Below are 25731 nucleotides of genomic sequence, written 5' to 3'. Positions count from 1 at the left end.
GTTCCAGAACATCTTTCAGATGATGCGGACACAGCACAGAGACATTACGACTTAGCCTTGAGCCGCCTCGGACAAAAAATGTATTATCCCTTCCCCGCCCCCTCCTGAAAAATTAACACTTTTAAAAACAAAAAAAGAAAGAGAGGGAAAATGGTTTATTGTATTAAAGCCCTTAAACTAAATATTAATACCATTTGTGAATTTCATGTTAAGCAACTTGGGGCGGGGAACCAGCAAAGTCGTCGGAAACAAGAGAGTGGGAGTCCAGTTTATTACCAACAAAAATTGTGGTTTTCTAGTTTGTCCCCCTTCCTGGAGTCCTGTTGTTTAAAGATGGACTATGCTGAGGGATTTTTTCCTTTTTTTACAACTGGATATAGAAATGTACATCCATTTGCACTGTTTGGACATATATATGTATGTATGTAAAAAAAATTATATATACAAACTATCACGCACGTATATACATATATATAATTTTCATATCGACGGCTGTTATCTTTGGAGCGCTTGTATTTCTACGTGGAGGTGCCCTTCCTCCTGGATTTGTTGTGGTGGTGTTTTTGTAAAAATCTTCCAGAGCAAGGAAAGAGGAAAGAAAATAAACACCTCTTGTATGTAGGAATTCACTGGAGCTGAAACAAATTTTGAACGCCATCAAAATCAGAAGCAAATTCTGGAATCTTGAAAGAAGTTTGAATAGTTTGGATTTTTTTTAAAAAAAATGGGGTGAGCTTCTCCCTGTTATTTCTGAGGCTGCGTTTTAGATGTGGGGGGCGGGGCGGGGAGGCTTTTAAAAGTCAGCACTTTGACAAAACATTTTGGTTCCATCTGAATCAAAATATCCCAGCTGTGAGTTTATGCAATTGTGAAACTTCAATTTAAGATTTCAGTTTTTCAGAAGTACAAAATTTCCTTTCAGTTCTGGCCACATCACATCAGGATTTATAACTTCCATTTCCCCCTCTGGCAATACAGTTCCTTCATTTCATGTTCATGCATTTTCACAATCAGTGTTTGGGTGAGAGGCGGGGCAGGGAGGGTTTTTTTCTGCCTGTTAGTGAGCTGATAATGTGATGAAGCCTCCTGCAATCATGGAAATATGTGGTGCACCAGCCGGCCAATGCAGCGGTGGCCGGCAGCTGGCTGGGCCAGTCAGGTCTTCGCCTCCTTCCTCCAGAGCCTGGGTGTTGCCAGATTTCCCTTGGGAGCCAGTTGTGTTGACTAGTGTATGGTGCCCTTCATCTGCTAAGTGGCAAGGGAATAGCGGCCATTGTGCAAGCTCGGTGTCAGGAGAGGCTTTCCTGGGCATGAAGTGTGATTGCACCATCACAGGATGTGCTGGTAGTGCTCTTCTGAGCCTCTGTGGCTCCCCACGAGTTCAGGGATGAAGACTGCGTGAGAATGTAAGTAGAGCCCTGCTGGATCAGGCCAAGGTCCATCTAGCCAACATCTTCTCCCACAGTGGCCACCCAGATGCCTCCAGGGGCACTGAGGCACCGCTGTTGCGCCCATAGTTGCTCCACACCAGCTGGCTGCCTCTCTCCCTCCGTAAACGCGTCTAATCCCGTATTGAAGCCCTCAAAGCCAGCGGCCATTGCCACGTCCCCTAGACGTGTGTTGTGTGAAATGAGAAGCGCTTGCCTTTGTTCGAGTGTGCGAACGAGCAAGGGCAAGCCGGCTACTTTGGGGGAGGACCATAGCTCGGCGGTAGAGCACGTCCCGGGTTCAGTCCCAAGCATCTCAGATAGCAAGGGATGGGAAAGACCTGGGGAGGCACTGCCAGGGAGAGGAGGCAAGGCGGGGCTAGACAGGCCAGCGGTCTGACTGCCTGCGTGGCAGGTTCATCTCCGTGTGCATCTGTATTGGTCCTTTGCCGGGAAGAAAGCATTGAGATGAGCCAAGCTGTGCCCCGGAGAAAGGGCTTTTCTAATGCCTCTGCTGCTCTGCCGGTTCTCTCACCCACCTTACGCATGAGCTTTTAGCATATCTACATTAATTAAGGTGCTGAGCATAACATGAAAGATTCCTGCTCTCTAAAAGGCCCAACGCAAAAGGGAAGGGGGAATGGGGTGGGGTGGGGGTGGCTGTAGGTGGTCAGTTAGACAATGGCAGAAGCAAGAAGGTAGTTTAAACCCAGTTGGGCCCAGACAAGCATTTTGAGCAGAAAACATTTCCTTCCACTATGCTGCTCTTGCCAGGGTACCTCCTGAGTTGGCTGGAATGCTTCTGTTTATTCTAATTTCTCCCTTTTAAAAAACTGTTTTCCCCAACTGATCTGTCTTTCCAGAAAGTCCTGCCTCTTGCCTCTGCTTTTCGGCACTGTGCACAGCTTGCCGTGGCACATTTTGTGCAGCCATGATCAAAATGAGTACTTTCAACAGCCAGCCACACTGAGTAGCTACAGCTGGAGAGGAGTTAGAAAAAAAAAACACTGAGTTAACCATCTGTTTGCTGGACTGTCAGTAAGTTAATCTGTTTCTTTTCGGGTGGAGGAACTGGAGGGGTGTCTCGTACGGTATGCCAGAGATATGGGGAAGTCACAGGGCTTGGGACTTCGGTGCCAAGCAGGATTGGCGATAGAGCACAAGGGGCTTTGCAGTTCCACACTAACGTGCTTGTATCCAGAGCTTGTTCCACCATGAGATTTGCAGTGAGCATTCGGAATTCAAAAGGCTCGCCGGTTTATCGTGGCAGAAGCTTCCATGAACTAGCGGCCCAGTCTATCAGTGGATGTTAGTGGCTCTGAGACAAGGGGCCCCAATCCGCTGGGCAGTCGTTCCTGCACAGGCTTGACTGTTGAGTTGCTCAAGAGTTGCGTCGTCTGCTTCCAGATGGATTGCACCCCGTATTAATTGGAGCGTGTGTGAGGCTTTTGCTCCAGGCTCACACACCGCCTTCTTTCCCATGGCCTAGAGGTCTTTGCTCCTTGGCTTTGCCACTTAAGGGCCAACAACTGAGCATACGTGACCCATCTGGAAAAGGAAGGGAGTGGGTTTGATGTCAGAGGGGCAGCTTAAACACAGCTCTGGGAAACAGGGTCTCTCTCCTGGCCAGTAAGCGCCCTTCCAATATTTTAAGGAATTCCGTCTCCCATATTAACAGTCTTTGGTTTAGTGTGTTGTCTTTTCCCCACCGCCCAAACAGTGTTTTTTTCCTCTCCAGCCCCCTTCTGGTCTTATTTCCAGACATGAAGCTATGGGAACGGTCTCCTAGCCTACTTGAATGCCTCCCAGATCAAGCATCAGTTGCCAAAATCCAGTGTGGTTCTGCCATGTTGAACCAATTCACTTTAACTCACCTTCCTAGATGCTGGCTGGAACAGATCAGTTTGGGATGTCCAAATCCAGTTAAAGAAAATTGGCTTGGATTAACTTCAGTGCTGTGTGGCTGGAAGCACCAGTTAACTGCTCCTCAGGGGTTTGTGCATTTTATTTTTAAATGCAGCCGTAAATTGTGCAATGAGGGTGCTAGAAGTATTATGGGCAGCTGGGGTTGTTGGTAGGAGGGGACTAGATGTGGCCCCACGATGGCATCAAGTCAGGTCTTCTGCTCCTACCTGCCTGCCTGCCTGCCTGCCTGCCTGCCTGCCTGCCTCCCAAGCACTCTGTGGGCCTCCTGGCATTATAGATAAATATCGCTCCAGCCAAGGTTGCTGCAGGGGGGTGCGTATGTATGGCAACGTGCTCTAGAGGCAACTTGGCTTGATTTGAAACACGTTTGCCAAAAGATCGGTCTTGGGTTTTAAAAGGTTAGCTTGTTCTCTTTCTCCCTTTCTTTGTTTACCTGGCAGCAATTCTGAAGTAGCTCTCTAATATGAACTGTAGGGGCACCAAGGCAGAACCCTGCAGAGAGAACAGAGGCAGAGGAGGAGCATTTGTGGGGCAGGCATGGCTGCAGCCCTGGAGATGCCCACCTTCCTTCCCCTGTCCAAACAGCTTGGTGGCTCAGACCAGAGGGCCGCCTAGTTCTGTCTCCTGTTTCCCAGTGGCCAGGGGCTAGCTGTTACTAGGAAGCTGGCATGGAGGGCATAATAGCAATCCCCCCCCCCCCAATTTGGTATTTGGAGGTATAGTGCCTCAAACCCTAAGGGTTCCATTTACCTGTTATGACTGATTAGTCACTGAGACTCACCGCCTTTTCAGTAAATCTGTCTGATCCCTTGTCAAAGCCCTTCAAGTCAGTGGCTATCACTGCTCCTTATGGTAGCAACTTTGATTCATTGCTTAGGCATTCTGTGGATGTGCGTGAGGCAGAGAGGGAAGCAAACTCTGTAATCGTGCAGGTGCATAAATGTGGTGTTTCGTAAACTCTGCCCTCACTCTCCACTTAGCTAATTATGAATTACAGGCGGTAGGAGAATTAGAAATCCTGAGAGTAAAAGGAAGCAGGGGGCTGGCAGATGGGAATTATGCTGAAAGGCCTGGGTGTAGTCTCAACTTTGTGCTGTTGGTGTAATATTCTGTAGGACCTGGTCATCATCAGAATCCAGAAGTAAAACTGTGGGATTGCTTCCCTAAAGATATTTCTCACATATATCTACCCCTTTGCACATAGAAAGCTAGTAGTCAGGGAGAAGAATTATGACCTGACCTTCTTCCTGACATGCTAGTTTTCTCTGCAGGGAAAGTTTGATGCTGTAGAGAATTAAAACATGTGGCTATAAAGTAATGTTGCTCAGGAGCCTGAGTGGACAGCCAAATTGAGTGAGGGAGAATGCTCTCAGACATCCCACCCAGAAATAGTCTGGTCCTTCTTTACCCAATTGGTAAGGAAGACTTTGTCCTGTGTTGGGTATAGATGTGTGGTGGAGAGCTCCTCTGTGTGGTCTCCAGGAAAACACTCTGCCTCTCAGTTATTTCCCTGAATATGTGAGGTGCATGACTTGAAAGGTAATGGTGACTCCAGTCTCTCGCCTCAAGCAAGATTTCCCCCTCCCCTCCCTCCCTTGCTAATCAGCTCTTGTAATCCAGATTAAATTCATTCCGTTGTGTGGAAATATGAATGCCTTCCGTATTTGTTACCATTATGTCATTGTACAGATTTTCTCTCTTCTCTCCCACAACTCAGCCCCCTGCTTTTCAGTCAACATGTACGGTTTTTTAAAAGTCATCCTTCTGGCTGCCTTTAATGTGTCTTCGCTTCCAATCAGGTGACTTCTCGTCCTCCTTTAAAGAATTGCTCACAAAGCCATCCCTGCTGGCAACAAAAACACGCCATGTAAACTGAGCGGGACTTTAAATGGGTCAGGGTGCGCGCGCACGCGTGTTTGTATAACCGTTCTGCTGGGTGTGTCTCCTAATTTGAATATTCAGAAGAGGCTGTTCTTAGCAGCTGTAGCAGGATAAACTTCCCAAGCTGTAATGATTTAAGCAAATGCTACAGGGTAGGAGTCAGCAACTGGCAACCTCAGAGTAACAGCCGGCCCCTCCTAGCGGGGATGCTCCCAGACCGCATCTGGCCCTATGTGGCTGGCATGTGCTGATGCCAGCGGCAGGAAGAGCATGTGCGGGTAGCAGTAGCTGTGGCCATGAGTCTTAAGAACATAAGGAAGAGCCGTGCTGAACCAGACGAAAGGCCTCTCTAGTCCAGCATACTGTTCACACAGCGGCCAGCCCGATGCTTGTGCGATCTGGACTTACTTGGATGCAGCACCTGGGCCTGCTGCCCACAGCCCTTTCCTTTTTAAAACTGGCCTTCCTGGATGCAGCTGCCTTTCACTCCTTGCTGCTTCCGCCATGTCACATTTTGAAGATCAAGGTAACAGGTTTCCCCTAATCACTGCATCTAAGTGGAGTATTACTGCTACTATGGAAAGAGCAGGGCCACGTTGCGGAGTGGTAGAGCGCATGCTTTGGATGCAGACTGTCCCTCAGTCACCCTTCATTCAAGGATTTCTGAAATCAGGGTGGGGCAAAACGTCAGCCTGAGACCTCTGAGAAGAGCTGCCTGTCAGGGTTGTCGCTACTTGCTAGATAAGGGGCGTTGAACCTTAGGCCAGCGGGCCAAATCCGGCCCGCCAGGGTTCCCCAAGTGGCTGCACCCTTTCCCCTGACAGCTAATCATTTGGTGGTTTTCTGGCTTTTGCACAGTGTCTCTCCCCCCGCTTCCTAAATGCCTCTCGGAAAGCTTAATTACTGGCAGAAAAAGCTTTAAACTAAAATATACTGTCCCTGCTCCATTTTGCCTTTGGGCCCACCCACGACTGGAATGAGGCCCCCAAGAACATGCTCGAAATTGAATTTGGCCCTTGGTTTGAAAGAGATTCAACACCCCTGGTTTAGATGGAGCCGTGCCAAGCTCATATGCTACACTGAGACCGCGGCTCAGCGGCAGAGTAGATGGTTTTCCTGCATAACGTCGCCGGTCCATCCCCAGTTACATGAGCCCAGGTAGCAGGGCAATAGAACTTGTGGGGGCTGCTGCCATACTGGGCAAGGTTGACCATTCGTCTGGCTTAGTCTAAGGCAGCTTCATACGCTCATTTAGTTCTAATCAACTGAAAAACCTTCTGTCTGTGTTTAAGCTTAATGTGCAGAGGTAGATCTGCTCTGTGCTTAAAGATCAAAATTCTGCAGCGGGAGAACAGAAATTCTTCAACTGGCTTAACTTCTGCTTACATTGCCCCCCCCCCCCCCCCCGTTCCCAACCAAATAACTCTCCAGTGGACTTCCAATGAGTTATCACAGAGATTTCCAGAGGGAGGGAAAAGGCCAGTGAAAGTGACCTCTGCTGAATACAAAAACCTAAAGTGGTTAACAAAATTTAGATTGCCTCCTGGACCATGGGCAGAATTTGCTCAACATCCCAACCCTACCCCCCACTCTCCCAGCTTCTGAAATTTCATGAGGTGTTTGGATTTGTTTTTACACTTTTCCTAGCCTTGAGGACTAGCACCTTACTTTAGTTTTTTTAATGAAAAAAACTGAGATTCTCAGAATACTGAATTCTGTGCCCAATTGCAAATTGGGTCATGCTCATTAACCCACCTCAAGCCAGGAAGAGGGGAGGTTGTAAGCTCAAATAAATGTAATAATCCTTGGCAAGGACCGGATCAAGAAAAACTTCCTTGGATAGCTGCCTCATTCCCCAGGCCTGGCTCTTGCCTGCTTCAGTCTACTTTGGTGGTTTACCTGCTGAGGGGGGCGCCTTCAGGGGTTGTATTAATAGCCAAGTTCAGATCCTGGCTTGCCAAAACCTCTACGAGCTGCTTGCCAGTCTCCGTACAGCAGGGGGAACAGCCTTCGGTGGCAGAGCAAGCCCTTTGCATGCAGAAGGTGTCCAGGCTCAATCGCTCCACTTTTTAAAAAAGGTTTCACGTAACAGGGTTGGGAACAGACCTCTAAGACCCTAGGAGCCGCTGCCAATCAGTCGACAGTACTGTGCTAAATAGACCAGCAGTTCGACTTTGTATTAGCCAGCCTAGTATGTTCTTGAGAGTTCTTCTCTCTCTGCTTTCCCACTCTAAACCTACTTCGGCTTAGACAGTTCCTGTTCCGAGTCTCTCCACTAACCTGGCCGTCAGGTCAGGGCCGGTTTCCGTTCCCTCGAAGCCCCAGCCGACCGTGAGCTTGGGTTGCGATTGCGTCTTTCCGAGCAAACCGCACGTGCTGCATGCAGCATTTGCGAAACCCTGCACACCACTTTTAAATGTGTGCGGTGGACTGCATCTTCTATCCCTTGCCCACCCCAGGATGAAGCATGTTCAGGACAAAAGGAATGCTTGCCGTAACAAAGAAAGTACCACTTTTCTTAAAAGAGCAATAACAGCTGCCTTGTGGGGAGGAATAGCTTTTCGGCTTGTACTGGGGTTTTTTTCTTTTTCTTTCAGTTGGAAGAATTGTGGGTGGCTTTAATCCAACACTCTGTCATCAAAAATTAGGCTGAGAACTTTTCTCCACCCACCCACCTCTTCATTTTTTAAAAAAAATATTTTTATTGGCTTTGGCCAGTGATTTTTATAATCCCCGGGTTCTCCGACGCCATGCGTGTGTCTGTCTGTGTCTGTCTCTCTCTCTTTTTTAATTTATTCGAGAGAACTCTTAATTGTAATCTTCATTGCAGTATCTTGTATTTTTATTTTGCGATGTCAAGATGTGAAAAAGAAGGGGAAAAATAGATGGGGGAAAGAAAAGGTTTAAAAAACAAACAAAAAACCCATTTTCAGCCGTGTTGCATTCTTCATTTTTCTTTAGAGCTAACAACTCTAAAATTTGTTTGGTAAAAGTCAATTAGTGTAACTAATTGTAACATATTCTTTTAAATAAATTGATTTATTGATGAAATGGCTACAGCTTCGGTCGGTCTCTTCTTTTCTGGGCAGGGAGGGGGGTGCAGCTTGATGTGGGTGAACTCATGTTCATATGCAGATGGTCCCTCCCAGGTATGCTTCCCCAGCATCTTTACTTAAAATGATCTCAGGTAGAAGGTGCTGGAAAAGACCTTTTCCTGCCTTGGTCCATGGAGAGGTGCTGCAATCCAAAGCCGCAGTGTTCTGACTCAGTATGAGGGACCTTCATCTGCTATACTTCATCTGAGGAGGATAATGTAAGCCGCCTTGAGTTCCTTGCAAGAGGGAGAAAGGCGGGGTATAAATGCAATAAATAAATAAATAAATAAATAAATATACTAGTAGCAGCCTGTCAGTTGTGCCAGGCCAAAAAAAAGTAGCTCAGATCTTTAGGGTGCAATCCTATGCATGTTTACACAGAAAACAGTTGTTGGACATTTTCTGTCTTAATAAACATGCATAGGATTGTACCCTTAATTAATTTTACTATATTTATACCTAGGGCCCTGTATGTGGTTATTACATAAAAAGGGGCATAATTCCAAATTGTACAGTATCTTGAGGATCTGGGCTTTAAAAATGAAAGCTACGTTTCTAGCTCTCATGCCCGCAAAGATAGGATGGGAAGCGCGAGCAGTAGCAATCTCCAAGGCCAGTGCAGAGCTGAGCACTGGAAATTCTGTTCTCTTCCTCACACTCCTGGTCCGGGACCTGTCAAGTCTCACCAGAAGTTGCCCCCGTGCTTTCAAACCTGTCTTGAGGACTAGAAACTTCTTTAAGAAAAGAAAAGCTGAAGGCCAGACACACATACACAGCCCTGCTTATAGTCTGCATTACAGAGGTGTGGCTAAGGGCAGCTTTGGCTGTTACAGGAGATGTCAAGAAGCAGACGGGAGTGAGGGCTGTTCCAGCGAGCTCTTGGTGGGCTTGAGGATTCTGAGATTTCATGTGCCTCAACACTCGGAGATACAAGAGTTTCCTGTTCAGACGTTACCACTGGGAGACAAGTTCTGTGCCAAGAGCACCTAGATTCTGCCACCTCGATAAAGATAAGCTCATTGGCCCACTTTAATAGATAGAATAGAATTAATAATTAATTAATAGTTAATTCTTTAATATAACTATGCAATTTCTGTACTGTTTTATTATTCCACTTCAGCTTGCCACAAGAAGAAGCAAGGAGCTGATGTTCACCCTCGCCCACATGAGAAATTGTATTTGGCTCCTTTGGCCTTCGGGGATGGCGTTGCCTGCACACTTTGAAGCGTATCTTTTACTGAAGTGTATCTTTTACACAGTTGTAAGAGCTAGAAACTTGTTAAATGGAAGCTTGGCTTTCTGGTAGGCATTGCTTACAAGCTTTTGAACATATCTGTCCAGTCTTATGGTCTAGAACAGGGGTACTGAACCTCTTTCAGCCCGAGGGTTGGAGAAGCTCTCGGCGGCCGCGTTCTTGTGGTGGGCAGTGCTGAAGACAAGGGGCAGGGCCAAAACACCAGCATATTTTAGCTGAAAGCTCTTAAGCCTCAGGAGAGGCATTTCAACCTTTCAGAATGGGGAAAAACTGCAGAAAAGCCAGGAAACCACCAAGCAATTGGTGACTGGCAAAAAGGAGTTGGGGCCAGAGGAAGGGGGCATGGCTGTCTGGGGAGCCCCAGTAGATCAGGACCCCAGGAGGACCAAATTTGAGATTCTGCATCCCTGGGTCTTGCTTTAAAAAAGAATGTGCAGGCTGCTGAATTCTGCTCACAGGGTCTCTTTCTGTGGCCCCATGGAATTACAGTTTGGACACCCTGCCCTGCTGATGGCATCTGAAGCTGTTCTTGGCAGGTGGCAAGGTAAGAAGATGGAAAAACTCCCAGCCAAAATTGGGTTGTTCAAGTAAATATTTATGGTGATTTTTAGCTTGAGGCTTGCAAGCATATCCCCTGGAGCCCCTGAAGTGGTGTCTGTGTTAGCAACATGCTGGCTAGATTGTGAGAAGAAAGGTAGGGGAGTTAGGATTTTAGAACTCCAGGGGCCTTTCACAGACAGCCACTGAACAGAAATAAATGTCCTTTCCCTCTCTGGAGCTCGACTGCAGCAGATGACCCCGAAAGCTTTTGGCTATTGCTATGCGGGTCAAATCAATAAGGATTCCCAAGTGGGGAAGTGGAAAAGAAAAAAAAATCCATGTTAAATGTAGCTCCGAGTGGGGAAAAGATGTAGGTAAGGACAATCTTCTTGGAAGAATTGCACGGAGGCAAGGAAAAGCTTTCAAGTATTTATGCTCTAGTGCTGCATGTCCTTTTTTTTAAAGGCAGATTTCAATATGTTAAGAGTCTGTTGCGATCTGAAATAATTTCCCAACCTCTTCCTAGATTTCTAGCCCACCCCAGTCTGGCAGAGAAAGATTAATATATTGTAAGGTGGGGAACTGGTAGCCCAAACACTCAATCTGCCCAAGAAGGGCTTTCTCTTTGGCCCCAAACAGAGTTCCCAGACTCCTTACTTGCTCATCCTAGTGTCTCAAAAGTCTTTAATCTCCTCCTCCTTGTTATCATCAAATACTTCAGCTCCGTCCTTCCTCTTTTATTTCAGCTGTTCACTCCCATTTGCCTTGCCTTAGCTTGTACAAGGGGTCACCTGTTGAAGTCCATAAAAAAGATGGTGGCGGGAGCCTACCCTTCTGTTGTGATTCATACTGGGGGAGAGAGGGTTACAAGAGTAATTTTCCTCTTTCCCAGCTCAGGAGAAAGCAGGCAAGGTGTATACCAGGGCAAAGGGCTCTGTGGAAGCATATCCTGCTGTTGACAGTAGGGAGAAAGGGTTGTAGAGCCCTTTGCATGTGTGTCAGCTTGGGAGGAAATGCCAAGGTACGTGGTGAGGCAAAGGGTTCTGTTTCAGTCCATATGTTTGTTCAAAGCCTTTTTATCCTGCTCTTCAGTCAATAGGCTCCCACAGTGGCTCACCGGAATCAATAATTAGACCGTCCCTCAGGCTCACAAGCTGAAAAGACAGGAGACGCAAGGAGAGGAACTGGGAGGGAGGAGGAAAACGTGATGGTGATGTTTGGTTCCGTTGCCCAGATAGATGGCAATATATCAGTCGAACTCAGGTTTGCACACTGCATCTTTTGCCCATCTGGGCTGGTCTGTTCTTCTTTTCTTTCCTCTGCACTGTCTCTTCTCCGTTTTTGAGTTCGAGCTGAATATGTTCCTTCTCCCATCCCCTCAGAGCAAGATGTCTCCTCAGAATGCCTTCTGGTGGATATACCAATTCATAGCAGGGCGAAGAGGCTTAGAGAACCTTTTGCTCTCTCCTACCTACCACAGGTGGGAGTTGACAGGTGGAGCCAATATTGTCGGCTCTCCTTGCTTAAAAGGTTAGCTGCCAACCCAGTTTTTGTCCTCACAACACCCCTTCGAGGTGGGATAGGCTAAGAGAGAGTCGTTGGCCCAAGGTTAGTTGGAATCTTGAACCAGAACACTGGACCCTGCCTGTAACTGATACCGGTGGGTTCTCCTGCATTTGGCGAAGTGCAGGTTCTGTCACTGTTTCTGGCTCTTGTCTGGATTCCTGGCTGCTGCAGGATAATCAGTTTCTGATGGCAAAATAAATGGAAGCCTTTCTCTTTAATTTCCAGCTAGCAGCGGGAGGACTCTTTGCCCGCTTGGAATTCATACCCTGTTCTTGTGCCAAGAGCCTCATTTCAATTAGAGCTTTGGCCCCCGCGGGAATCCCAGGCGGTTTGCATTGCACGTACGATTTACTGCTCTCCCTGCATTACCGGGCCTGGAGGTGGTCACGGAGTGAAGCTTTAAAGGAAGAGAAGCGGTTGTTATGCACCAGCACACAGAACAGCTGCAGCAGCAGCTTGGGGGATAGGATGGGGGCTGAGCTGGAAGGGAGATGAGTTGGGATGGGACCCTGTCATCCAGTGCAGCTGGATTTTGGTCATCTCTGGTGAGTCCTTGTGACCAGCCTTGCAGCAAAGCCAGATGGGCCTTGCAGGTGTTGATGGGGGGGGGGGTAGGACACTCATGTCTCCTCAGTTTGTCTACTGGCCTCTGGCAATCCACTGTTCAGTTTTTATTAGTTGGTCAGTCAGAATCACTAAGGAAAGGGTGCCCCTGAACATGAATAGCCTGCAGTTCTCTTACAAATCTGTAACCACAGCCCTACTCCTTCTAAAGAAGGGGCATGGCTGAAGGTAGGACAGAGAGGGACAATTTGAGAGCACCACAGAAAAAGTTTATTAACGTTCCTACATCATAGCACCGATTGGTCTCCTGCACAAGAAACAATAATTTTGCTTAACAACGTACTTCTTAATTTCTCGGCTGCGTTAGCAAAGAACGCAGTACTCATACGGTACCAAAACATCTGAAGTGGCAGGGAGATAAAACATGTTTTTTGGGGCTTCTGTACAATCCAGTAGCTTACTGACAAATGCTTGCAGAAATCTCTTTCTTGGGTCTTGAGAGAATGGGCAGGAAAACAGATAAGGGGGATGCAGACAAATTGGAACTGGTTCAGAGGAGGGCAAAGAAGATGGACAGCAGAATGAAAAAGGCACGATCGAAGGAACTGGGTCTGTTTAGCCTGGGGAAGAGAAGGCTGTGGGGCTGGGGACATGATCGCCCTCTTCAAATACCAGTGGTGAGTGTGACTTGTTCGCTGCTGCCCCAGAGGTCAGAACTAGGTCTGATGGGCTTAAGTGACAGAACAGGAGATTTCGGTTGAGGATTAGGAGAAACATATTGATGGTAAGAGGAGTTTGGCAATGGATCTAGTTGACACGAAGAGTGGTTGTGGGTTCTCCCTTGCTGGAGGTCTTCAGGCAGAATCTGGGCAACTATCTCTTGAGGATGGCCTGGCTCGATTTCCTCCATCAAATGCGGGTGGCGGGGGGGCCGGTGCGTGGCGGCGACAGGGGACAAGACAAGATGGCCTCCAAGCCACCCTCCAACTTTGTGTTTCCGTGATTAGTGAGGCAATTTATCTGAAACCCTAAACACTCAAAAGCACCATATAAACGCCTGTTTATGACATGTTAATTATTAGATATTCTTCTTTCCGCAGTCGCTTCCTAAAATGAGAAGTGCTGAGTTTCAAGCCTGCCAAAGTAGCACATCCTGATTTCATCTATGTGGAGGTTGCCTGTCAGTGGGCTAATCTGCAGTGGGAGGAAAATAATTTTGCCCCCTTGCCCGGGCACCCTCTATATGTTTTAGGGTTGGCGGAGGGTCATTGAAAACTGGATCTTGGGACATCCCTTATATGCACCCTGGCCCAAGCCAACATCTGTCTGTCTGATCTTGTTTATACTGTCTGTCTGTTCATCAGTCTGAATTCCATATCAATGTGATCTCTCTACATATCTGTCCATAATTCCATTGATCTTAAGCGCACTTACTTGGGGGTTGACTCCTTTGAACGCAACATGACTTAGTTATGAGTGAACATACATAGGGTTGCACCATCGGTCTATTCTGTGTCTCCATCTTTTCATAATTCGTATTCATTCTGTTTCTCTAAGCTGGTTCATCTATTCTGTCCATCTTTTCATCTGTTTGTCTAATCACTAATGGGCTGAGAGAGAGAGAGAGAGAGATGCGGTGAAATTAATGCACTCTTTAAGTCTCTTTAGCACTGACCTCTATAGAACTCATGCCACTCTTAAAGCCTCTGCAGCCGAAACAACAGCCAAATCATTGAATTAATGAAAGCAGAAAACTGTCCAGTAGGGCACTGATGCTTCCTTCTCTGCTTCCTTCTCCCTCTCTCCATCCTCCTCCCCCCTCACAAACCTTTTCGCTTCTAAATGAGGATTCATGCTGCTTCTCTCGGTGAGCTGCGCATCCTTCATACGCCAGCCAAAGCACGATGAAGGGAATGGGCTAGTTGGTACCAGGCATGGGCTTGTGTGTCGTTTTTTGTGATCCGGTTGCAGAAATGGAACAGCCTGCTCGGATTTTTGCCCTCAGCATCTTCCTTCTGTTCCAAGGTAACTTACTCTCTTCCTTCCTACACATGGTAGTGTTTGTTCTAAAATCTCTTTTCTTTCTGCAAACTACCCCCCCCCCCCCCCGCTGACCTTCCTGGCACGAAATGTGTCCCACTGGCATCTCAAAAATAAGGAACTGAGAATGGCAAAGCCCCGTGGGTGGTAGATCTTTTTCTGCTGTTTTGTGGAGGACTTTTCAGGGTGGACAGGATGTGGAGCCAAAAGCAATCATGAAACCTTTCAAAATCTCCCAGAGCTTTTGAAATAGATCCAGCTTTTTAAAATGAGAGCTTTCCTCTCTCTCTCTCAGCTGTAATTAACGGATCTGTGTAGCCTTCGGTGGCTAGGTATTCCTTTGATCTCCTGAGATGCTAGAATAATCTTTCTGACTTTCTGCTCCACAATTCAAGCTTGTCTAGATGAATCTCTCTTTTTCTGTCATGCAATTTGGAGCAAATACAAGATTTGCAGTCGTGTGTGTGTGTGTGTGTTGTTTTTAAGCATATGTTTGTGTTTGGTTTCTCTCTCAGCTTTACAGGAATTAAAGCAAATTTTAGTGGTCCACCCGCTCGCTGCCCCCCCTGCCACAGCTAGGTTATTTCATGCTTGTTGGGCTAATTTTTATATATAGCTTCTGTTTCTTCAGAAGGTGGGAGAGAACCAGCTGCCTTGTCAGTTTGGTTTATGGTCTCAAGTTAAAAGGGGGCGCCTTACCACATTCTCTCTCCCCTCCCTCTCCCCCTTGCATTCAAGGATGGATCCAGCTGTAAGCAGAGGACACAGCTACAGATTTTGAATTAGCAGAGATGGGTGTGGGAAAAAGGATATGGACATTTTCCCTGGCCCCCTCCTGCTCCCACAATGCATCAACCTGGGATGCGTGTGTCATTCAATACAATGGGAAGGACAGTAGATTCGGTACAGACAAAAGAAATCTTTGTTTACCCAGGGGATAATGAACTGTTGCGGTTTGTTGCTGCCAGATGTTGTAGTGATAGCCGCTGGCCTAGCTAGCTTTAAAAGGGGGTTAGACAAATTCAAGGAAGACAAAGAGGAGGAGAGGCCTGTCAATGGGTATTTAGCCATGGCAGCTCAATAGAGCCTCCATGTTCAGAGGCAGTGTACCTCTGAGTAGTAGGTGCTGGACACCATTCATGGGAGGGTTGTTTCCTTCAGGCCCTGCTTGTGGCTTTCTGGTGGCAAGTAGCTGCCCACGGTTGGAACAGAACCTGCAACAGAATTAAGGGAGTCTGGATTTCTATGAATCTGCCAGCCGATTCTGCAGCAGACGGTCTTTTCCTGAGTCACACGGATTCTGCGGACTTGCAGACTGGTTCTTTTCCTTTCTGGACTTTTACACAAATTTAGTTGTAGAAAAATATGTAAATAAAAAAAAGCTGGCTGCAAATGCACATTTCCCCCATAAACTAAAGCATGAAAATGTGCATTTTGGGGGGATTTGCGTATTTTTGCAAAGTGCGAATTTGTGCAAATGTGAATTTGCGCACACTTGTGAAACTGGAAAAAAAATCTGATTCTGCCAAAGAACCGACGACGGAATGAAAGGCACCTAACAATCTGCGACACGCAGACATCCCTAGTTGGAAGTAGGATGCTGGGCTAGATGGACCCATTTATTCTGATCCATCAGGGGCTCTTCTTAGGGCCTTAGGGTTAGGTTGCTGTACCCCTCTCTGCAACATCCCCCTATAGTTTTTAAAAACCCACTCGGATGTTCTCCTGGCCAAGCCCATTGAAACAGATCAAAGCTTTGCAAAAAGCACTGGGTGCTCTTAAAAGCCAGAAATCGTGTTGCTAGAGCAGGCCGCCTAATCCAGCCTAATCCGGTATTCTGTTTCTAGGAGCAGCTAAGATGCCTCTGGGGTAGGGCCATAACGCACTTGTAGAGCACCTAATTTACATGCAAAAGGTCCCAGGTTAAATCCCTGGTGCCTGCCAAGTAGGTCATCTTTAGGGGAAAACTCCTGTCTGACATCCTGGAGAGATGCTTCCAATCAGCGTAGACAATGCTGAGCGAGATGGACCTCAATATAAGCGTATTTAAATGAGCCTTTTATTCAGAACCCTGAGGACTGGAACCTTACTTTACTTTTGGAAGGGTCCTATAGCTCAGTGGTAGGATGTCTGATTGTATGCAGAAGGTCGCAGGGTCAGTCCCCGGCATTTCCATGTAGGGCTTGGAAAGAGCCCGCTCTGAAACCCTGGAGAGCCATTGCTGCCCGTCAGCGTAGAGACGAACCTGAGCCGGACGGACTGGTGACCTGACCCGGAATATGGAGGTATCCTATGTTCTTCCGCAGACTTCGCTTCTTCCCCAGCATCGGATATGGGGAGATACACTCCCTCTGAACATGGAGGTTTTGTTCAGCTAACATGGCTAATAAATGCTGATAGACTTCTCTTTCTGCAGGAATGTGTCTAATCCAGTTTTAAAGCCATCCGGGTCTGAGGCCATCTCGGTCGATTTCATGGGGCAGCTTCAGAGTTCCAGTATTACAAGAGAAGGGGGGAGAGTGTTTTTTTTCTTCTTCTTAATTTTCTTTCCCCACCACCTCCTTTTCAGTCGAATCTTAATACTGACAAGAAGAGTCTATTTTCTGGGTATGCAGCTGAAAATAGAAACGGATCTTTAGGGCGCAATCCTATGCATGTTTAGACAGAGAAAAGGCCTACAACTCCCAGCATGCCCCAGCCAGCAATTTTCTCTGTCTAAACACGCATAGGGTTGCACCCTCAGAGTCAAGGTTCACCGTACAAATAGACATGCAGGAACACTGAGCTTCCGTGTCGTCCGCAGCCTCTGCGTGTTTCACACACTGCCGGTGGTGGTGAGGCTCGTTTTTGAATTGGCGACGACACACAGGGCCGTTCCGTTCACCACCAGCACCCTGTGTGTATCTTTCACAACAAACCAAAGATCCTCTTTGCTTTTAGGTATGTGCAGGATAGGCTCTTGGAGACTACCTGAATAGAGCACAGAGCTGGTGGGGTACGGCATCCTTCCCCTGACCTGGTGCCCTCCAGGAATGATGGGACCCTTCAGCAATGCCTAACCCGGTGTTTTTGTGGAGGCAGCGATCATCTGTGGAAAAGAGGAACGTGACAAATATATGAGCGTGCCCCTGTTACTATTCCTGAAGCATGTATGTTTGTGTGTGTCTGATTCAGCTATTTTGTCTGCCCCCAGCCCTTTCCTCCTGCTTAGGGCATCTGCATTGAAAATATCTCTGTTCTCCCCCCACCCCATTTTCAGCCTGGTTCTAGCCTTCAGTGGCTCCACCACGACCCGAGGGTGTCTCTGTCGTTTCTCCAGCCATCATTGCCCTTAGCAAAGCCTGAGCCAGTAGTGAGCAATCCTCTTCGGATTTTCCAAAGCTTGGAGGCTGGCGTTCCAATGAGGACCTTGAACTGAGAGCCTGGATCACTCATTAGTTAAGAGATTAAGCCTTGAATTGATTTGCAGGCTCTCAAGGAGGCATCTATCAGCGGCAGCTGCTGAGGGAATTGATGGAGGATTATACTCCGCTGGAAAGGCCTGTGGGGGACGATGCAGAGCCAATCACTATCCACTTTACTCTGAGTCTCATGCAGATCATGGATGTGGTGAGTAGCCGGGGTGGAGGGTGGCGTGGGATTTAAGGAAAGTGGCAAATCAAGGGGATGACTCTTAAGTTGAGATCTTAATTAGTATCGGCCTCATCTGATATTTTTGCAGCCAACATTTCCCTGTTAAATGTGGCTGGAGTTAGAAGTTCTGGAAAGCAACAGGGGGTCGGTCAGAGTACTGAATCGGAGCAGTTTAATTGTGTGTAGTGTTTTTGAAAAGATCAGGGCAGTCGTCTGCTTAAAGGAATCTCAGGGCGCAATCCTATGGGGATAGGCGGCTGCCTCTGAACTTGGAGGTGGCCGCCTATCCACTGCAGGCCAGGAGCAGCACGGAGGGGTTCGTCCCCTCCGTGCTTCAGCTGCCCTGCATTTGCGGCGGCTGTCTAGCTGCGGGAAGGCGGTGCGGGGGAAGTGGCTGCCAGGTGACACATTGGATGTGTCGTATCGGCATTTCTGCCTTCCCCGCTCCAGAGTACCCCCCTGGAACACCCCATTTTGGCTGCTCTGCGCTGCCTCGGAAGCAGCACAGAAGTGGGGGAAGTCAGTTCTCCAGGAACCGACCTCGGAGCACAGGCTCTGAGCTGGGTTCCCAGAAAACCACATATCCTATGGCCATCTAGCTGCTGACTAGCAGCCATAGGATTGCTCCCTTAGTTGATTTAATCAGATGAGTTTTAATGGGTTACATCTGTATGAATTTGCATATGATGAAAGCAATAGTTTTGGGGAGGAAAGCAGGCCACTTTTGTTTTTAGGTGGTGCACATATATATATATATATCAGGAAGAGGTATTCTTCTTAAAGAGGTATTGCTTCCTACAGGTGCAAGGTGGAGGGGAGGGATGTCTCTTTTGACATAGTATTAGAAGAGGCATTCCCTCCTGTATGAAGGTGTGGGAAAAATGGAACTAGAAGAGGTATTCCCTTCTAATGCTTCTAGTATGCTTCTTCTAACATGATATTAAAAAGTGAATTTTGTTCTGTGTGAAAGAGAATACCTCTTCTGATGGTACCAGAAGAGGCATTCCCTCTGCTCTGCTCTGCTCTGCTCTGCTCTGCTCTGCTCTGCTCTGCTCTGCTGTGTGTGTGTGTGTGTGTGTGTGTGAGAGAGAGAGAGAGAGAAAGAGAACGAACGAACGGGGAATGTTCCCTACCACCTGCAGGTTTACAAGTGCTTGCATTAAAATTATTCAGCTTCTTAAAAATGTGTTGCCCGATTAACTGGGGATGCCTTTTCAGTTGATTCAAGAGGTTCCAGCCCTAGAAAAGGTGTGTTGGCGAAAGGGCTGCAACCCTAGAAAAGACCTAATGTGATGCTGAAACTGCCCCTTTCAAAATTGCAGTTTGAAAACGTTAAATTATGAACATTCCATGCTAAAGCAAATGTCCTGTCCCAAGGAAGATGCATAGAATTTGAGCCTTTGTGTTCTTAAGCCAGATTGCAAAACTGTCCATGTATCTTCTACTTTCTGCTGCCTGCCTTCCTAAACTTGGAATTTCTGTGGGGTCTCTTGGGTTTTTCATTCAAATATTTCCACGTCGCCTTTAGATACAGAATTGCAATATGTGCAGATTATCTTCTTTACTTGCTCTCTCAAACTCCTTAACCACCTGGCCCTGATCGCTGCTCCTTTAACCTTTTCCACTTTTCTTTTTGCAGGATGAGAAAAACCAAGTTCTGACCACTAACGTGTGGCTGCAGATGGTAAGATCATGGTGTAAGGAAGTTGGAAGGGCAGATTATCCAGATTCACCTGTACTACTGGCAGTCTTTGAGTTGTGTCAGTTTACTTGGCAGAGGAGCTCTGCTTCTGATCTTAGCAGCCCAGCTCTTGCAAAGCTCACCCTGTTTGCCCCAAATTATGATGATGTGATAAATGTTCTGTGTCGCTTCAAACGAAGCTGACAAGGGGGTGGGGAGCTAACTGGTGCTAATACTGACAGAGTCTTCCATCTTAACAAACTAAACGAACGGAAGTTGGCAGGTCCCTCGAGTGCCACTTTTTCTTCCTTAGTATTGGTACGATCATTATTTGCGATGGAATGAATCGGAATACCCCGGCGTGAAGACTCTACGGTTCTCTGCTGACCAAGTCTGGACACCGGACATCCTCTTGTACAACAGGTGAGGGCTGTCTAGATCTAGGACACATTGTGGCTTTCCATGGCCCTGTTATTTTTTCCTTGGCAGAGTAGGACGCCATGGGGGGCTTGCAGGAGCCAAGCGGCAGGTTGTCCCGGGAGCAAGAGCTTCTGAGTGGCAGCTGGAGTCGGAGAGCTGTGGAAGGGTTGAAGAAACTGTGGGTTTAAATGGGAGACCTTCCAGCCTCCCCCTTGAGCTGAGGACTGATCTCCTTTAAGGAGAGGAGTCTTTCAGCCCTATGTCAGACGTTCCTCAATTGCTGGTTTTTGGTTTGTGTGACCTTCAGCGAAGGCAACTGATTAAAAAATATATATCTGACTTGGATTTAACGAGAGCTTTTCTCCTGTGCTCTCTCTCTCCCCTCCCCCTTTTTCCCCAGTGCCAATGAAGACTTTGCCTCCACTTTCCACACTCATGTCTTGGTCAACTCCAGTGGCTATTGCCAGTGGCTGCCCCCAGGTGAGATGCAAACGGGCCCCATATAGCTGGCTTGGGTGCTCTGTAGCGGAAAGGTGGGACACGGTTGTTTTAATAGATCCAGGGTACATTAAGGAGGACGGCTGGCTGGGAGTGGAGGTTAAACAGACTGGCCGCTGGCCAGAAATATTTGGATGTGGACAGGTGGCCTAATCTAGTGGTTTTGTGGTCTGAGTCTGTCAGGAGCTGCAGGGCTCTTGAATTAGGGGCATCTTACACCTGGTGCCACTGGGATAGGTTGAAGGTAGAGGGAACTCCTCGCCTCATCTTTGTTCTGCAGCGCCACCACCACAGATGGTCAAAGGTGGTACTGCAACTACTGGGTTGGCAAAGTTCAATAGGGATCCACTTGGTCCCGTGAAGCCCCCAGCTCTGTCCTGGCTGTTCCTCAGACTGCGGGCCTGCCTCTCCTTGGCCGCTTACTTGTCTCCAGACCGACGGCCCTTGCGAAATCTCACCTCTGCCGCAGGTTTGCTAGGTGGCCTAAACAAGCCAGCATTCAGACAGCCTCAGCCTCCTCCCTACCCTCAGTATAGAGATTATGGTACAGACCTACTTTGCAGGGTTGTTGTAAAGATAATATATGTGAGGCACTTTAAATGCTCTGAAACGCTGTGCAGATTTGGAGTAGTGTTATTTGCGACACCGGTGACTAACGAATTGTTAAGCAAGGGCTCCCTCTGCTGACGGTTATTATAGAAAGGCCTTTTGTACTTGTGGGTTGTTGTTGTTGTTCAGTCGTTCAGTCGTGTCTGACTCTTCGTGACCCCATGGACCAGAGCACGCCAGGCCTTCCTGTCCTGCGCTCTCTCCCGGAGTGTGCTCAAGTTCATATTGCATCGGTGATGCTATCTAGCCATCTCATCCTCTGCCGTCCCCGTCTCCTTTTGCCTTCAGTCTTTCCCAGCATCAGGGTCTTTTCCAGTGAGTGTACTTGTGGGTGGGGGGAAATAAATTTGCAATCCAGCTTTCCCCAAGCAGGTGCCCGCTAGACACATTGGACTACTATTCCCATCCTCCTCAGCCAGTGTAGCTAATGTTACAATTTTTCAAATCCTCACCGCTTACAGCGTTTGGCCATTTTCCCTCTCCTGCTCTTACGCCTTCCAGGCATCTTGAAAAGCACGTGCCGGATTGATGTCCGTTGGTTCCCTTTTGACACCCAGAAGTGCGACCTCAAATTCGGCTCCTGGACGTACGATGGCTGGCTACTTGACCTGCGTATGCTCGAGACGGACACATCTGGCTACGTTGCCAATGGCGAATGGGACCTCGTCGGTAAGGGAGATGCCTCGAGCAAGCCCAGGGCTCTAGTCCTCATGGACTATTCTCTTGATCCCCGTTCTGTCACCACTCACTTCCTTGAACCAAAGTACTAGATTTGCAGATTAAACTATGCAGAACAATGTAAATATGTATGCACATGTGGGCGTAAAGACAACTGCCTTCACCGGCTTGCTCAGTCATGAAGGTATTAAAATGATTAGTACTCCCACCACAGTGAAAAAAACCGATACTTTGGTATACACCCCCGGTTAAGAAAACAGCCTGAAAACAGGACATCTCTTTGCATCGGTCGGCTGGCATGCACAATGTGAAATCTACCATGTCAGAGCCCTCAACATACCAGCTCCAAGCCAAGCCCAGGAATGCAGGAGTGCTCAGCAGTTTGAACCATCTGCGGAGGGGGGCATTTAAAGTGGCAATCAAGGATGCCCATCAGCAGAGTGTGGAGATGCTCCCATTTCATACCTTGTGAACCAGCTTCAGGTTGGAGTGCCTGTGTGTGTGTGCGCATGGTGGCAGCCAGGGATATAGGACCCTGAGAGGACAAGCAGGGCCATTCCACCAGCACTGCTGAAAGTGTACTTAATTCCCCCCCACCCCCGCTTCCCTCCCCATCCATCCCATTTCCCTTGTGTGCTGTATCTTTTTAGATTGTCAGCTTGTGGGCAGAGGCCGTATTTTTTAACTGCTAGTACGTAAGCCATTCTGGGAGCCTTTTTGGCAGAGGGGTGGGATAAAAATACTTTAAATAAATAAAATGAATCCCCCCCCCCCCCCGGAAGGGTATGGGAGTTTACCTTTCGCTGCTTTCAGAATCCACAGATTGAGGTTGAGGGCTTTGGTTGGCAGACAGGAATCCATCTCATAGAATCATAGAATAGTCGGGTTGGAAGGGGCCTACAAGACCATTGAGTCCAGCCCCCTGCTCATTGCAGGAATCCCAGTCAGAGCATCCCTGATGGCTGTCCAGCCTTGTCTTGAATGCCTCCAGTGTGGGAGAGCCCACCACCTCCCTAGGCAACTGGTTCCATTGTCGTATTGCTCTAACAGTCAGGAAGTTTCTCCTGATGTTCAGCCGGAATCTGGCTTCCTGTCACTTGAGCCCATTATTCCGTGTCCTGCACTCTGGAATGATGGAGAACAGATCCTGGCCTTCCGCTCTGTGACCTTTTAAGTCCTTGAAGAGCGCTATCCTATCTCCCCTCAGTCTTCTCTTCTCAAGGCTAAACATGCCCAGTTCTTTCAGTCTCTCTTCATAGGGCTTTGTTTCCAGTCCCCTGATCATCTTAGTTGCCCTCCTCTGAACCTTCCCCAGCTTGTCTGCATCCTTCTGAAAGTGTGGTGCCCAGAACTGGACACAGCACCCCAGATGAGGCCTAACCAGTGCTGAGTAGAGGGGAACTAGTACTTCCCGGGATTTGGAAGCTATGCTTCTATGAATGCAGCCCAAAATAGCATTTGCCTTTTTTGCAGCCACATCAGATTTTTGGCTAATTTTCAGCTTGTGATCGACAACAATTCCAAGATCCTTCTCGCTTGTAGTGTTGTTGAGCCAAGTGTCCCCCATCTTGTAACTGTGCATTTGGTTTCTTTTTCCTAGGTGCAGAACTTGGCATTAATGCCTATTAAATGTCATTCTGTTGTTTTCTGCCCAGCGCTCCAGTCTATCAAGATCACTTTGAATTTCCATTTACTGAATGCAAAAACGAGTGTACGCTTTTAATTTTTAAAAAGTGTATGCCACATCTATGCTGTCACTGTCACTGTCTCTCTCCACCCCCACACAGGTATACCTGGCAGTGAGAACAAAGTGTTCTACGAATGTTGCCGGGAGCCCTACCTGGACGTCACCTTTGCTGTGACCATGCGGCGCCGGACACTGTATTATGCCCTCAACATGCTGGTCCCTTGCTTGCTTCTTTCTGCGATGACCTTCCTTGTCTTCCTGTTACCAGCCGACTCTGGAGAGAAGATTTCTCTGGGTAAAGCTCTCGTTGGCAGGAAGACATGGGGGTGGGTGCGAGAGGAGCGGGAGAGGGGCTGCTCATGGGCACAGCTTATGGGCTCAAGAGTAGCCTTAAATTTCTTGTTGTGGGCCTGAGCCTAGGGCAGAGGGAAGGCATCCTAAGTGTCTTCCAAAGAGCAGAACCATATGTATGAGTACCTTTCGGCCCTTCTCCGTGAGCCCCTGCCAAAGGAAGTGAGGCGGGTGGCTACTAGGGGGAGGGCTTTTTCTGCTGTGGCACCCGGGCTGTGGAATGAGCTCCCTAGTGAGGTTCGCCTGGCGCCTACGTTGTATTCCTTCCGGCGCCAGGTGAAGGCCTTTTTATTTTCCCAGGCATTTTAGCATTTTAACTTTCTAAACTTTTAGCTTTGCAGTTTTAAATCTGTATTTTAAACTCCTGCACTGCTGCTAGGTTTTATTGTGGTTGTATTGTTATATTGTGGTTTTAATGTTCTATATATTTTAAATTGTTTTATTGTGTGCTGTTTGGTTTTAATTTTTGTGAACTGCCCAGAGAGCTTCGGCTATTGGGCGGTATAGAAATTAAATAAAATAAATAAATAAATTCCCATGTTCAAAGGAAACAATTTAGGTTAGAAACACTTTAATCAACATAGCACTTTAATTCCATTTTTTGAAGATGCTTTGAACCCTGTGCTGTGAGCATTTCTCCACAGAATGCTGGAAGGTGGGCTCAGGTTGATCTTGCGCTGAGCAGTTGAGGAAAATATTGCCTGTGTGTGTTTCCCCACCATCTTCATAGCCTCTGGGTGAAAGGGACTCGACGCTTGCAGGTTAAAAAAGAAAAAAATACGTTTGAGGGGGCCAGGCCCCTTCCCAGTTTCCCAACTTAAGACGGCCCACTAGCCCTGCGAGAAAGATCAGTATGTATTTATGACCATTTTGCAGATAGGATGACTGAGGCTGAGAGAATAGTGGCTTGTGTAAAGCAAGCCAAGTTTATGGCTGTGGCTTCCTGGTTCGTACCTTGGTCTCTGCGCTTCTCTAAGCTCTGTGGGATAGTGACCTGTTGCTTGTCTCTGCGCTTCTCTAAGCTCTGTGGGATAGTGACCTGTTGCTTGTCTCTGCTCTCCCCTTATAGGCATCACCGTTCTCCTCTCACTCACCGTCTTCATGTTGCTTGTGGCTGAGGTCATGCCAGCCACCTCAGACTCCATTCCACTGATAGGTTTGTTTGTTTGTTTTAACAGATTTATTAATCGCCCAGTGGCTGGTCACCCAGCCACTCTGGTCAACGTACAATAATAGAAACAGTTTAAAACAATAAAATTCTACAGTAAAACATAATCTTTCTAAAAATACCCTGACCCTCCCCAAATGCCTGCCTGAACAACCATGTTTTTAATAAGTGGCAGAAGCTCATTAAAGTGGTGGCATGGCGGAGTTCCACAGAGTGGGGGCCACCACAGAGAAGGCCCTCTCCCTTGTCCTCACCAGGCTAGCTGTCCTGGCTGATGGGAGAGAAAAAGCCATCCGAGGCTGATCTTGTTGAGCGGCCTGTCTGGTGCTGCTGGAGGCGCTCCTCAAGATAGGCTGGGCCGGAACCATATAGGGTTTTAAAGGTCAAAACCAACACCTTGAATTTGGCCCGGAAAACAACTGGTAACCAGTGCAACTCCTTCAGCACTGGAGTGATGTGATCTCGCTGCCTTTAATCAGGCGAGCCGTCGCATTCTGTACCAGCTGCAGCTTCCGAACCGTCTTCAAGGGTAACCCCACGTAGAGCGCATTACAGTAGTCTAGACGAGAGGAGACCAGGGCATGTACTACCGACAGGAGCAGATGGTCGGGAAGGAAGGGGCGCAGCCGCCGTACCAGATGGCGTTGGTACAGTGCTATCCAGCTCACAGCTGACACCTGAGCCTCCATGGACAGCTGGGAGTCTAAAATGA

General features: G+C 47.8%; 2 protein-coding genes across 8 annotated transcripts in view; both read left to right on the top strand.

The window, feature by feature from the left end:
• SNX27 (sorting nexin 27) overlaps positions 1–9536 on the top strand; it is a 47995-nt gene extending 38459 nt beyond the window's left edge. For 2 of the 6 annotated variants that reach the window (XM_084823655.1, XM_084823654.1), the window contains exon 13: positions 8–188. In XM_084823655.1, coding sequence (XP_084679781.1) covers positions 8–55 — 48 coding nt within the window. In that variant the 3' untranslated portion in view covers positions 56–188. Of the gene's footprint in view, positions 1–7; positions 8288–9449 lie in introns of those variants that run through there. The other 4 variants (XM_084823651.1, XM_084823652.1, XM_084823650.1 and 1 more) reach the window with 4 other exon arrangements.
• A 1767-nt stretch (positions 9537–11303) lies between these two features.
• Positions 11304–25731, top strand: part of LOC146334624 (neuronal acetylcholine receptor subunit alpha-7-like) — a 35036-nt gene continuing 20608 nt past the window's right edge. The window contains exons 1-8 of one of the 2 annotated variants that reach the window (XM_084823658.1): positions 11304–11387; positions 17764–17903; positions 19567–19611; positions 19922–20031; positions 20429–20508; positions 21637–21804; positions 23601–23795; positions 24921–25007. In XM_084823658.1, coding sequence (XP_084679784.1) covers positions 11363–11387; positions 17764–17903; positions 19567–19611; positions 19922–20031; positions 20429–20508; positions 21637–21804; positions 23601–23795; positions 24921–25007 — 850 coding nt within the window. In that variant the 5' untranslated portion in view covers positions 11304–11362. Of the gene's footprint in view, positions 11388–14188; positions 14280–17763; positions 17904–19566; positions 19612–19921; positions 20032–20428; positions 20509–21636; positions 21805–23600; positions 23796–24920; positions 25008–25731 lie in introns of those variants that run through there. The other variant, XM_084823657.1, reaches the window with a different exon arrangement.

This window comes from Heloderma suspectum, chromosome 17, assembly GCF_057233095.1.
Source record: "Heloderma suspectum isolate Gila_16-S chromosome 17, 16-S_ref, whole genome shotgun sequence".
NCBI classification, from domain to species: domain Eukaryota; kingdom Metazoa; phylum Chordata; class Lepidosauria; order Squamata; family Helodermatidae; genus Heloderma; species Heloderma suspectum.
This window is presented reverse-complemented; position numbering and strand designations above follow the sequence as displayed.